At 44.4% G+C, this 13461-nt stretch overlaps 1 protein-coding gene across 1 annotated transcript in view; it reads right to left on the bottom strand.

Moving 5' to 3' along the window:
- Window positions 1-8876, bottom strand: part of snx19b (sorting nexin 19b) — a 162825-nt gene extending 153949 nt beyond the window's left edge. Inside the window, exons 1-3 of the mRNA XM_080214626.1 lie at window positions 7075-8876; window positions 1290-1428; window positions 39-139 (exon numbers count right to left, since the gene is read on the bottom strand). Coding sequence (XP_080070752.1) covers window positions 39-139; window positions 1290-1428; window positions 7075-8742 — 1908 coding nt within the window. The 5' untranslated portion in view covers window positions 8743-8876. The remainder of the gene's footprint in view (window positions 1-38; window positions 140-1289; window positions 1429-7074) is intronic.
- Between the last annotated feature and the right edge of the window lie 4585 nt (window positions 8877-13461).

The raw sequence follows: 13461 nt of genomic DNA, 5'->3' as shown, positions 1-13461 counted from the left end.
AAAGAAACACTACGATCTTGGTGTCACTTTACTCTTACCTTAAGAAAGGTCTCAAGAAGGCTTTTTCGAGCTTCAACCTTATCACTGTCCATGTTGCCAAAAGGCAGGTCAGGAAAGAGCTTCTTTGGTCCTTTAACATCTGGAAACCAACAAAAATCTATTAATAAGAAGAGGAAACAAAATCTGCATTTAAAGAAATTGTGCTACTTATTGCACATATTAGTTTGAAGATGACGTTTTAGAATTTTTTTTTGCTATATCTAATCAAAGTCCAGTTCAAAGTCTCAACTACTGAGACATGACAGATTCAAGCTTACAAGACAGGCAAGCCTCTTCCTGTCTTGAGCTTGATCTACATGATCCAAGCTGATAGGAGCAGGCATTGCACCCCCTTCAGTGCTTGATCTCATCTGCATTTTAGGCCTAGATGTCGTTTTTAAAAAATTGCTTTAGATGAAGCCTCAGTGAAACCTCATTGACTTCTATCAAATGCAGGACTACAAAACTGCACTTGATCTTAGCCAAAAGGCCGCAAAGTGTTTTAGAATTATTACAGCTTGTATCCCTGATAAAACTGAACAGCTCCCAAAGCAAACTCATTGTTTGAGTGCGGTTTGGAAGCACTTCAGAGAAATGTGGCAAATATTTAAATGGTCTGTTAGCTTTGCTGAAGTTCTATCACACAAACAAATATCATTTTATACTCATAGAAAAAGTAAGAAGAAATATGGAACATGACTAATGAGAAAGAAAAAGAACTAATTTATGGAGCATAAATATAGCCTGGTTATTCAAAAGTAAAAATGATTAAAGAAGCATATTTTATTATTCCAATTTATAGTTTAAAAGAGTAAGTGTACTTTGAATGCACATAGATGAAATTACCAGCTTAGATTACTGAGTGCCTTGCAGGATACATGACAACCAATATTTTCAGAAAAGTCTGAGTGGAACAGTTAAAGTACTATAAAATATGCTGCATTATGCACAGTGTGTTTTACACATTAAGCTCTCAAACTGTCTCCCCATCAGAAGTAAGGTACTTCCTCAAAGGCAGAATGAGAAAAGCAGTCAACCAAGAACATCTATACGACTCTTTTGATTTAAAACTGGCTCATGCAGAGTCAAACAAGATGTATGCATTGTACACATTTGTGCGCTTCACTTCCTCACTCCATCTTTTGGTGCTATCCCCACTCACACTTTCCATTACATTGGAAGCTGCAAACCCACCATGGATGGAGATTCTTGTGCAAGATTAGGATTTACAACTTTATCAGGTTTCTTACTTTTGAGGAGCTTGCGAAGTTCTGCCTTTTCCTCTAATCTAGTTTGCAGGTTCAGGAATTCACTGTAGCGTCGATTAACAGTGTGGTACGCCACCTGCTGGAGTGTTCCAGGATTCTCTGTGTCCAGTGCTGTTTCATACTGTTAAGAGATAAATGTGTTTGTCCATACAAAATAAGTGATGTCTCTGCAAGATATGCAACCTTCAACCAAACTAACTCAAAATTCACTATCTTGTCAAAAATTTAATGAACATAAAATCCAGCCAGACTTTTTCCACCTTGGCACTGGATACGCTTTATTCTCTGCAAATCTTTTTGACATTTCATAGAATCCCTACAGTGCAGAAGGTGGTTTTAGTGCATTCAGCCTGCATTCTCAATAACCCCACCCTGGCCCTATCCCCAAAATGCCAGATACTTACCCCGCTAATCCCTCTAATCTACGCATCCCAGGACACTTAGGAGAAATTTAGCATGGCCAAAGCAGCTAACCCGCACATCTTTGCACTTTGGAAGGAAACTGGAGCACCCAGAGGAAATCCATGCAGACACAGGGACAACATGCAAACTCCATACAGACAATCACCCAAGGCCAGAATTGAACCAGGGTCCCTAGCACTGTAAGGCAGCAGTGCTAATGACTGTGCCATCGTGCTTACCACAAGGTTTTTTTAAAAAAAGACTTATTCTCTGGAATTCTCTGCCCGTTGAAGTGGTGGAGGCTACCTCGCTAAATATTTTTAAGACGCGGGTTGGTGGGTTTTTGATAAGAGAGGGGATTAAGGGTTATGGGGAGAGGGCGGGAATGTGGAACTGAGCCAAGACAGATCAGCCATGATCTTATTGAATGGCGGGGCAGGCTCGAAGGGCTAGTTGGCCTACTCCTGCTCCTATTTCTTATGTTCTTATGTTCTAAGGTTTTTTAAAAAAAAGACTTATTCTAAAGTTATTTCCTATTAAATGAAATCTGAACATTACGAATAAATGCATCTCAGAAATGCAAGTTAGAAAGAGAAAAGCAATTCACTCCAACAAAAATTCCTCTAAAAATAAATTACTGCATTCATGTGGTGTTTACAGAACACAACGTCACAAAATGCTTAAAGCCTATTCAGCATCTTTGAAGTCTAGTCATTGCTGTAATGTGAGGGAACACAGAACCAACTCACAGAAAGGTTCTGGTGAACAGTAATGCGAAGATGACCAGATGATCTGTTTTTCCCAATGCTGTTTGAGGGATAAGTATTAGGTAGAACACTGAGGAGATCTCTGAATGCGCTCCTTCAAAAATAAGCCTAGGTCTTTTCCATCAACCCGAGGGGGAAAATCAGGCCTCGGTTTAATTTGAAATGTTGCACCTCTGACAGTGCAACATTCCATCATTACTGCAGTGGACTGCAATCAACTTTTGCGCTCAAGTCTGTGGACTGCCTCGTCCCCTGACCTGTCCCTGCCCCAACCTTGCCTATCAAATCAGTTCCCCCTGTCCCAGCACCAAAGTTGTATCTTTCTCTGATTTCACTCCAATATTCCCTTGTGCCTTCAATAAGTTTGTCTTATTCATGAGACCCACACTCCTATTCTCTCAATCTTATTTCAATTAAGGCGCCGGCAATTCAATGTCCCTTCCTGCACTTGATCGTTCTGCTCTTGCAAGCCACCACCATGAACACTCCCTACATTTGTTGGAGGGAATGTTTAGGGAAAAAGGAAAGTTATGTAGGTGGTTGATAAAACGGAAAAGAAGGTGGGAGAATCTTTGCGTTCCAGAATGATTCTAGTACAATCGAGTTGTCTTAGCACAAAACAGAGCCGATAGTGCCTCCAGTGTTTGAGCCAGATAAATAGCTAAACCAATTAAAAGGAAAATATTGCAGATGCTGAAAATCTGAAATAAGAACAAAAAATGCTGGATAAACTCAGCAGGTCTAGCAGCATCTGTGAAGTTGCTGCCACAGATACTGCCAGACCTGTTGAATTTATCCATAATTTTCTGTTTTTATCACTAAACAACTAAAGTTGGGCACCATAAATGTTCACCTCCACAACCCTTGGATTTAAGGATTCATACCAGTTGGAATGGTCAGAGAGAGAGAGGGGGTAGGGGTTTCATGGATTGGGGGGGGGGGGGGAGGCAGGGAAGAGAGAGAGAGAAAGAACGTGTTAAGCACCCTGGAAGCGAGGGTATAACTGGGCAGATCAATAACTGCAGAGGTATTGTGGCGAATGCAGGCAAGACAGTTAGGACATTGACAGTGACATTGGAAATGACTTGGAGTAACAACTTGTTTCCAGGGACAGATGCAGGAGGGGTAGAGGTGGAGTATGTTACATAGGACTGTCTTCAAGATGGAGAAATTGGGTTAAAAGTTCACTTCAAAGATTCTGAATTTCACTGTTTAGTTCATCTCAGCTTGAGTTGCATCAAAGACAGTGTAGTTGGCCACGTAATTGGTTTTGCACTATACCAAAGACTGTCCTATATATACAGACTATGGTAATAAATTGCCTTTTTTAAAGAAATATACTCAGGACAATGGCTTGCTTAAATTACATCCTATATCTAATATATATTTTTTATATCTGTATATATAAACATGCAAAACGAGAACCTTAGGTGACTGAAAGTAGATTGTTGCCTGCGTGAAGATAATCTTGTCACATACCCCGACAATAATACTGAACCGCTCTTGGCTTATTAAGGCTCTCCTCGCTATTTTATAATGGTACTTCCCTCCTTTTCATATCTCAGTACCCTCCACTCCTTGTTTCACCTCTCAGTCTCCCAGATCGCACTCTTCTAATTCCAACATCCCAAATCTGCACTCAACTGCCTCCTCAGGCTCCTGGTCACCTGCTTCCCATCTCCCTGCTGCTCCCATGTGCGACTGTCAGAATATCTCTCAAATAAAATTTCCTATTCTCTGGCAAGCTGCAGAAATAGAGAAGGCCCTTATATGTGGATTTTAGATTATTTTAGATGTTTTTGTTTTGACTGGACGAAATGAATATTATTTCATTATAAATTATATAATGAAATAATAATTAAATTATAATAAAATATTATATGAAATATAATGAAATATTATTTAATCATAAACATTATAAATGGGTTGTTTTCTACACAAGGCAATATGGTTCCACAATGTTATAACATTATTGTACATAGGTGGCAATGGCCTCTCACCGACAGTCACAAGCTCTGACCGATATCGCAAAATGCGCTTCCCTCAGACAACTTAAATTCCATCAACACACCAAGATTCTTCCACAGTTTCATTCCCAAACAGCTCATCCCGTGTTAAAAATACAATGACACCTCCAACTGCTGAATTGTTGAAACCAGCACACAAATTGATCAACAACCTGCATTTATTTATATAACTCATTCAACATAGGAGAATGTCCCAAGGCGCTTTACAGGATCATTACCTAACAAAATGTGACCTTGAGACACACTAGGAATAGGTTTGAAGAGGTCCTTAAAGGAGGAAGTGAGGTTGAGAGGCAGGCAAGTTTAGAGAGAAAAGTTCAGAGCTTACGGCCAAGGTGGCTGGGGGAGCAATTAAAATCAGGGGTGAGCAACAGGATGAGCGTAGAGGCCTCAGCAGGTGCGGGCTAGAGCAGGTTACAGAGACACACATGCTTGTGCAAACACAACGTAAAAATAGGACAAGAAATATCAAAGGGCCCTTCAATACTTTATAAAGCACAAATCACTGGAACACAATAACTATTATGGTATCTTAATGAAGTCAAAATCACACATTGATGTGTAAGAGTTTAAATCCAACGTCATAGGTATATCCAAGATTTTGGAAAATTCTGCGCAACAAGTATCAGTTTTCACTTTCGATGCAAATTTTCTTCCCTCTTTTATTTCCCTTCAAGCATCAACACCTTATTTTTATTACATTTCATAAGCCAAGTTCACTCAGATACGTTGTGTCAGTGACCATTATTCATGAATGGAGCTTGACTGTAAGGAACATTCAATTACCAAGGCTAGTCTCACCAGGGAAAGTCATGATGTTACAGGGGACCATTCAGCCCATCATGTTTGCGCAGGCTCATCAAAAGAGCTGCCCAATTAATTCCAGTACCTGCTCTTTCCCAAAGTCCTGCAAATGTTTCCTTTTATATATCCAATTTCTTTTCGAAGGTTACTGAATCTGCTTCTACAATCCTTTCGGGCAGTTTATTCCAGGTCATTTCAACTGGTTGTGTAAAAAGAATTTCTCATCTCATCTGGAACTTTAGCCAATAATATTAGATTTTTGCCCTCTGGTTGCCAATCCTCCTAACAAGGGAAGCAGTTTCTCCTCACTTATTCTATCAAACCCCTTATAATCCCCAAAGCAACAATCAGAAGTAGGGACACTGCACAATTTCTCATTTATGGCAGCACAGTGGTAAGTACTGCTGCCTCACAGTGCCAGTGACCCAGGTTCGATTCTTTGCTTTCTGTGACTGCCTGTGTGGCATTTGCACGTTCTCCCCGCATCTGGATGGGTTTCCTCCAGATGCTCCGGTTTCCTCCAAGAATGTGCAGTTAGATGAATTGGCTGTGCTAAATTATTTAACGTTGGCAAATGTGAGGTTGTCCACTTTGGTAGGAATAATGGTAAGAAGGACTATTACTTACGTGGCGAAAAACTGCAGCATGCGACAGTGCAGAGGGACCTCGGGGTCCTTGTGCATGAGTCGCAAAAACCCAGCCTGCAGGTGCAGCAGGTGGTCAGGAAGGCTAATGGGATGCTGGCCTTCACAGCGAGGGGGATTGAATATAAAAGTAGGGAGGTCTTGCTGCAGCTGTTTAGGGCACTGGTGAGGCCGCAGCTGGAGTACTATGTGCAGTTTTGGTTGCCGCACTTACGCAAGGATATTTTGGCCTTGGAGGGAGTGCAGAGGAGGTTTACTAGGCTGATTCCGGAGTTGAGGGGGTTGAACTATGAGGAGAGGCTGAATAAACTAGGCTTGTACTCGTTAGAGTTTAGGAGAATGAGGGGTGATCTCATTGAGACGTATAAGATGTTGAATGGGATGGATAGGATAGAGGTGGAGAGGCTCTTCCCGCTCAGAAAGGACAGTAGGACTAGAGAGCACAGCCTCAGGATAAAGGGGGGGGGGCGGTTTAGAACGGAGTTGAGGAGGAACTTCTTCACTCAAAGGGTGGTGAATCTCTGGAATTCTCTGCCCGTTGAAGTGGTGGAGGCTGCCTCGCTAAATATTTTTAAGATGCGGGTTGATAGGTTTTTGATAGGCAAGGGGATTAAGGGTTATGGGGAGAGGGCGGGAATGTGGAACTGAGCCACGACTGATCAGCCATGACCTTATTGAACGGCGGGGCAGGCTCGAAGGGCTAGATGGCCTATTCCTGCTCCTATTTCTTATGTTCTTATCCCCTTTAGTATCCCAAGATTGCAGGTTAGGTGGATTAGTCATGATTAATGCATGGGGTTATGGGGATAGGGTGGAGGGGACAGCCTGGGTAAAATACTCTTTCAGTGAGTTGGTGCAGACTCCATAAGCCAAATAGCCTCCTTCTGCAATGTAAGGATTCTCTGGATTTTAATAAACTTCACAACCCACAGATATTGACATCTAGGCTGAGACGACCTAACCTAGCAGAGACAAAAGACAGAGGCATGAAATGCCCCTAGTTTGTGTAGAGCCCGCGATGATTAAGCTGGTCAAGTCATTTCAGGATCCACAATCTTTCAAACACCAACAGATGAGTATTACTGAATAAAGTGACTTGCATCATCGTTCTAAAGTGACTTGCCTTAATAGTGTACAGCGTGTAAGGATGAAATCCCCCTCCTCGGTGTTCCTTTGCTGTGACTGTTCCACTGATTCTCAAATTGTGAATCACCACCGGTGTGTCTGGGCTGCAAAGTGGTTCAAAACTATAAGCAGTCACATTGACTGAAGTAGGGGAAGGTAAGTGCACAGGTCCTGCAGGCACAACATCTAAAGAGTTACAGGTTGAATTATCTGACGGAATAGTCTCCTTTTCCTGAAAAGGGTGTTGGCTGGCAAGAATTCGGATTGTCTCATGAGCTAGAACGGTGGTGGAGGTAGCTAATTTAGCAAATGCCTCCTCCTTCCCAACATCATCAACATGCTCAAGGCCCAAAGAGGCTGTGTTTTGTTCAAACGATGGCAAGCAAGCATATGTATCCAAAACAGTGGACTCTCCTACGTTTTGCTCATCATTGCTTGCATCTTCTAGTGTATCAAAGGTATTAGTTAGGTCCATCGGAGTCAGCCTGTCCATAACCAGTTCTTCGGTCGCTAACTGTGTTAAAGATTCTGTGGAATCCTTTTTCACATCATTTTGGGGAGATTCAGGTTCAAATTCCTCACACGAATAGAAGAGATTTAATTTGTCTGGCCTTTGGTGATCATAACCACTGGTGACATCCGCTATAGATTTCTCAATCTTTTCACTTGATTTACCCACGCTTCCATCTGTTGATACGTCAGGCTTCACCATATTGGGTTCCAAACTATCGACAGTATCATAAGTGGTACAATCTTCAGCTTTTGGAGTTGGTGTTGTCTCAGCAATGACCTCTTTTGGGGCTTTCAAGTCTAAGGAAGTGGGCACCTCTGGCTGTGGAGGTTTCTCCTTTACTTTCTCCTTATTACTTGATTTTGTAAAAATTTCTATTATAATACCATTTATCCAATCCGGGTCTGCCATTTTGCTTATAAGGGGCAGAAGCACGTTGCACATGATCAGCTCTCTCACCACGAACCTCCCAGTCCTGGTTTCTAAATTGGGATGAGGCACCAACACATGCAGAAGCAGGTCGACAATGCCCCTTGCATAATTCACTTCTGTTGCAGGACTCTGAAGGGCAATGTGAGGTTCACTGACTTTGCAATACATTTTCCACATTGAATTGATTTCCTCGCCCCGGTAGCGGCCAGTCTTCTCTCGTGACGTCTTTTTTGCCTTCATGTAAATCTCCAAGTGGCAGCTGCACAAGACAAGGATTTTTTGGGCCAGTCCCTTCCTGTCCACGCGCTCCATCCTCCTCTTCAGCTCCAATGCCATTGCGTGCATCGCCCTCTGCACCTCATTCTCAAACTCTGGCTCATGGCTGACAGTCCTGTACCAAGAAGTGACAAAATCCCTGATGATCTTGGTGATGGTGCCTTCAATCTCCTTGGCCAGCAGCAGTTCTGAGTCTGGTGGGGAGAGGGTAGGCTCCAGCCTGATAAACCTCTCCAGGTGGACCAGGTTGGTGGGGCTGAGCACCAGCTGTGAGCCCAGCCATCCCCCTAGCAACACCAGCAGCACCGAGACACATAGCAACCAGATGTTGAGCAGCAGCTGAAGGAAGAGACAGGCCAGCACCAGCAGGCCAAGCCCCAGCCACTTCCTTTGCAGCAGCAGCTCGTTCAGCAGCCGGCCCGAGTCCTCCATACTCCCCGCCGGCATTCCGGCAGCGGCTCCCCGGCGATAATCCCCCCCCCCCTTTAGCCGCTGAAGCCAGGAGCGCAGAGCGGCGTCCCAGCCTCTGTTTACATCCAAAATCCGGGAGGGATTAAGGTCACAGACCGCAGCAACCCCGAAATCAGGGAACAGCGCCACCCACCGTACAGGAGGAGTCACTGATACCGCGACCCACACCACAGGACTCGATGCCAGCACCACCCACAGCACAGGAGGACTCACTCAGTGTCAGCGCCACCCACCGTACAGGAGGACTCACTGCCAGCGGCACCCACAGCACAGGAGGTGTCACTGCCAGCGCCACCCTCAGTACTGGAGGACTCACTGCCAGCGCCACCCATAGCACAGAAGGACTCAGCCAGCGGCGCCCACAGCACAGGAGGACTCGCTGACAGCGCCACCCATAGTACAGGAGGACTCGCTGACAGCGCCACCCACGGCACAGGAGGACTGATTGCCAGCACCACCTACGGCACAGGAGGACTGACTGACTGACAGCGCCATCCACAGCACAGGAGGACTCACTGACAGCGCCACCTACAGCATAGGAGGACTCACTGACAGCACCACCCACAGCTATGAACCTGTAGCCCTAGATTTCTTTGTTCTGTAACTTTTCCCAACGCCCTTCCATTAACTGAGTAAGTTTTACCCTGGTTCGATCAACCAAAATGCATCACCTCACATTTATCTAAATTAAACTCCATTTGCCATTCATTAGCCCACTGGCGCAATTGATCAAGACCCTGTTTCAGTCAGAAATAACCTTCTTCACTGTCCACTGTGCCACCAATCTTGATGTCTTGATGCTTTGCTGAATGTACTGCCCGCTCTGTCATATTGTTTGATTGTGGGTAGAACACACTACTTATGGTATGTTCAAGGTCCCATATGTGCCCAAAGTCCTTGAATTCCCTGGGGACAAATTCCTGGGCATTGCCCATCATTATCCTCTGGAGAATGCTCTGAGTCTCTTCAGCTTTCCAATGACTGTGTTTCTTTTCATGTTGGGCAGATAGTCAACTTCACATAATCACGTATTGAGAAGTATAAAATGCAGTTTTCCATTCTATTCAAATGTATCTGCCGCTGTGAATGACTATGGGTCTGGGACCTCATGGTTCTTTGGTTTGACAAGGCATGAGTGCTATCCTTGGTGCACATTTGGGCACTTTCCTCTCTATGTTCGCGTACATTGATGGCCACCATATAGTTTTCTTTACCCTACACTTTGTTGCTTCCACCCTTGGATATCCTTGGTGGAGTTGCTGGGTGTGATACCTCTGCAGAGAAGTAGGGATGACAGACATCTGGCCATGCAGTAGCAGCCCAACTTCTCTCATGGGGTAGAAGGTGCCAAGCTCATGGGGAAACTCCTTTCATTACACAGGCCAGCCTTTATGAAGACATCATGAAACCACCTGTACGTGTGATTCTCCTGCAAGGGGCAGTGATGGCCTAGTGGTATTATCACTAGACTATTAATGCAGAAATTCAGCTAATGTTCTGGGGACTTGGGTTCTAATCTCGCCACAGCAAATGGTGGAATTTGAATTTTATTTTTAAAAAATCTGGAATTAAGAATCTATTGATGACTATGAAACCATTGTCGATTGTCAGAAAAACCCATCTGGTTCACTAATGTCCCTTAAGGAAGGAAATCTGCTGTCCTTGCCTGGTCTGGCCTATAGGTGACTCCAGAGCCACAGCAATGTGGTTAACTCTCAACTGCCCTCCAAAGGCAACTAGGGATGGGCAATAAATGCTGGCCAGCCAGCGATGACCATGTCCCAAGGAGTGAATAAAAAAAGCTTTGTAAGAATAGTGATGAATGGCTTGTAGTCAGTTTCAATGTTGGCAGGACAGCTATTGATGAAGTCATGAAATTTCTGACGTGAAGATTAATGCAAGGAGTTCCTTGTCCATCTGGGCATTACGAGTTTCAATGTCAGAGAGAGCCCTTGATGCGAAGGCTACTGGTCAGCCATTCTGGATACAGACTGCACCAAGTCCATGCTGAGAGATATCTGCTGATAAGGGTACAAATATTGTGGCACCTGAGGGGCTGAAAGCAGATGCTTGAGTTTGTTGAATGCGGCAGTGCAGTGATAATCATGCGCATGCTTGGAATTAGTTCCTTTCACCACAAACTTCTAAGGTGAAAGTGGAGACTAGTGGTGACTAGTGGAGTGCCCCAGGGGTCGGTGCTGGGGCCTCAGCTATTCACCATTTATATAGATGATCTGGAGGAGGGAACCGAGTCTATGGTGTCGGAATTTGCTGATGACACCAAGATTGGTGGAACGGCAAATTGTGCGGAGAGTCTGCAGAAGGATCTAGATAGGCTGGGCGAATGGGCCAGGAACTGGCAAATGGAATTTAATGTTGGCAAGTGTGAGGTTGTCCACTTTGGTAGGAATAATGGTAGGAAGGACTATTACTTACGTGGCGAAAAACTGCAGCATGCGACGGTACAGAGGGACCTCGGGGTCCTTGTGCATGAGTCGCAAAAACCCAGCCTGCAGGTGCAGCAGGTGGTCAGGAAGGCAAATGGGATGCTGGCCTTCATAGCGAGGGGGATTGAATATAAAAGTAGGGAGGTCTTGCTGCAGCTGTTTAGGGCACTGGTGAGGCCGCAGCTGGAGTAGTGTGTGCAGTTTTGGTCGCCGCACTTACGCAAGGATATTTTGGCCTTGGAGGGAGTGCAGAGGAGGTTTACTAGGCTGATTCCGGAGTTGAGGGGGTTGAACTATGAGGAGAGGCTGAATAAACTAGGCTTGTACTCGTTAGAGTTTAGAAGAATGAGGGGAGATCTCATTGAGACGTATAAGATGTTGAATGGGATGGATAGGATAGAGGTGGAGAGGCTCTTCCCGCTCGGAAAGGACAGTAGGACTAGAGGGCACAGCCTCAGGATAAAGGGGGGCGGTTTAGAACGGAGTTGAGGAGGAACTTCTTCACTCAAAGGGTGGTGAATCTCTGGAATTCTCTGCCCGTTGAAGTGGTGGAGGCTGCCTCGCTAAATATTTTTAAGACGCAGGTTGATAGGTTTTTGATAGGCAAGGGGATTAAGGGCTATGGGGAGAGGGCGGGAATGTGGAACTGAGCCACGACAGATCAGCCATGATTTTATTGAATGGCGGGGCAGGCTCAAGGGGCTAGATGGCCTACTCCTGCTCCTATTTCTTATGTTCTAATGTTCTTATGTGAAACAAATCACAAACTGCACACTTGAGTAACATCATCTCATTTATTTACAAAAAAATTAGTGTTTTCAGGGAATTAAAACAAATGGCTTAAATCATTTTGGAGAGATACATATTCTATTCCAGAAAGCAGCAGGATAGAACTGGAGCAAATCTTTACACACTTTTATAAGCTTTATCTACAGCGATGCACATCGCAGACATGCACTTTCTGACCCATACACCCCTATTTCAGTCTGTTCTGAAACAGGGGTGTTCAGGGGATATTGAATGGTGTTGGCAATCTGCAGAGAAGCTGATAGAGAGGGTCCAGTCATCTCAATGTAGCAGAGAATTAACTTAGATACAACTTATCATACCAAGGAATGGGTGGCACAGTGGCTAGCACTGCTGCCTCACAGTGCCAGGAACCCAGGTTCAATTCCAGCCTTGGGTTACTGTGCAAACTCCACACAGACATTCTCCTCGTGTGTGTGGGATTTCTCTGGGTGCTCAGGTTTCCTCCCACAATCCAAAGACACGCGGGTTAGGTTGATTGGCCGTGCTAAATTGACTCTAGTATCAAGGGATTAGCAGGGTAAATATGCGGGGTTGGGGGAATAGAGCCTGGGTGGGATTGTGGTCGGTGCAGACTCGATGGGCCAAATGGCCTCATTCTGCACTGCAGGGATTCTAAGTGCTGCAGGACACGTTTTTCCCCAGGAGCGGACATTTGCCTCATCTGGATCAGGCTTCGCACCACATAAGGAACCTGGTTAACCCTGAATCTGCATTTAGCAAGGTAGAGCTACAACGCTCTGGTCCTAATTCTGTCTAGGAGCACAGAAATGCATCATGTTCTTGCACTGTACAATCCCAGATCAGGATGTCATTGATGATGATGATTCTACAGGATTTTCCTGTAAAGGGCTGTTCCATAGATCTCATTAGCAGTGGAGATCCCATAAGTATGCAGATATTAACGTAGTGAGCTTCGAAGGTTCTTTACCCAGTGAGATTTGCCAGAATCCATACTTCACATCCAGGATACTGAAAACCTTAGCATTGGGTATGTTGGCTAATCTGTTCAACCATCTTCATGGTGTGGTGGAGTTTCAAAAATGCCTTACTTAGGTAAACTGAGTCAATGCAGATTCTGCATCTCCCTGTATTGCAGTGACAACATGTAACTTCCTGAGATTTACTTGTGTGCCTATAAATTGGAACAGACTGAAACAGGGGTGAAAGGGTCCGAAAGTGCATGTCTGCAATGTGCATCCCTATAGATAAAGCTTATAAAAGTGTGTAAAGATTGGCTCCAATTCTATCCTTCTGCTTTCTGGATTAGAATGTGTATCTCTCCAAATTGATTTAAGTCATTTGTTTTAATTCCCTGAAAACACCAATTTTTTTGTAAATAAATGAAATGATATTTCTCAGTGTGCAGTTTGTGATTTGTTTCACCTTAGAAGTTTGTGGTGAAAGGAACTAATTCCAAGCATGCACATGATTATCACCA

This window comes from Carcharhinus amblyrhynchos, chromosome 29 (assembly GCF_965287045.1).
Source record: "Carcharhinus amblyrhynchos chromosome 29, sCarAmb.v2.hapA, whole genome shotgun sequence".
Classification (NCBI taxonomy): Eukaryota; Metazoa; Chordata; class Chondrichthyes; order Carcharhiniformes; family Carcharhinidae; genus Carcharhinus; species Carcharhinus amblyrhynchos.
The sequence above is the reverse complement of the archived record's forward strand: the minus strand, read 5'-3'. Positions and strand labels throughout refer to the sequence as shown.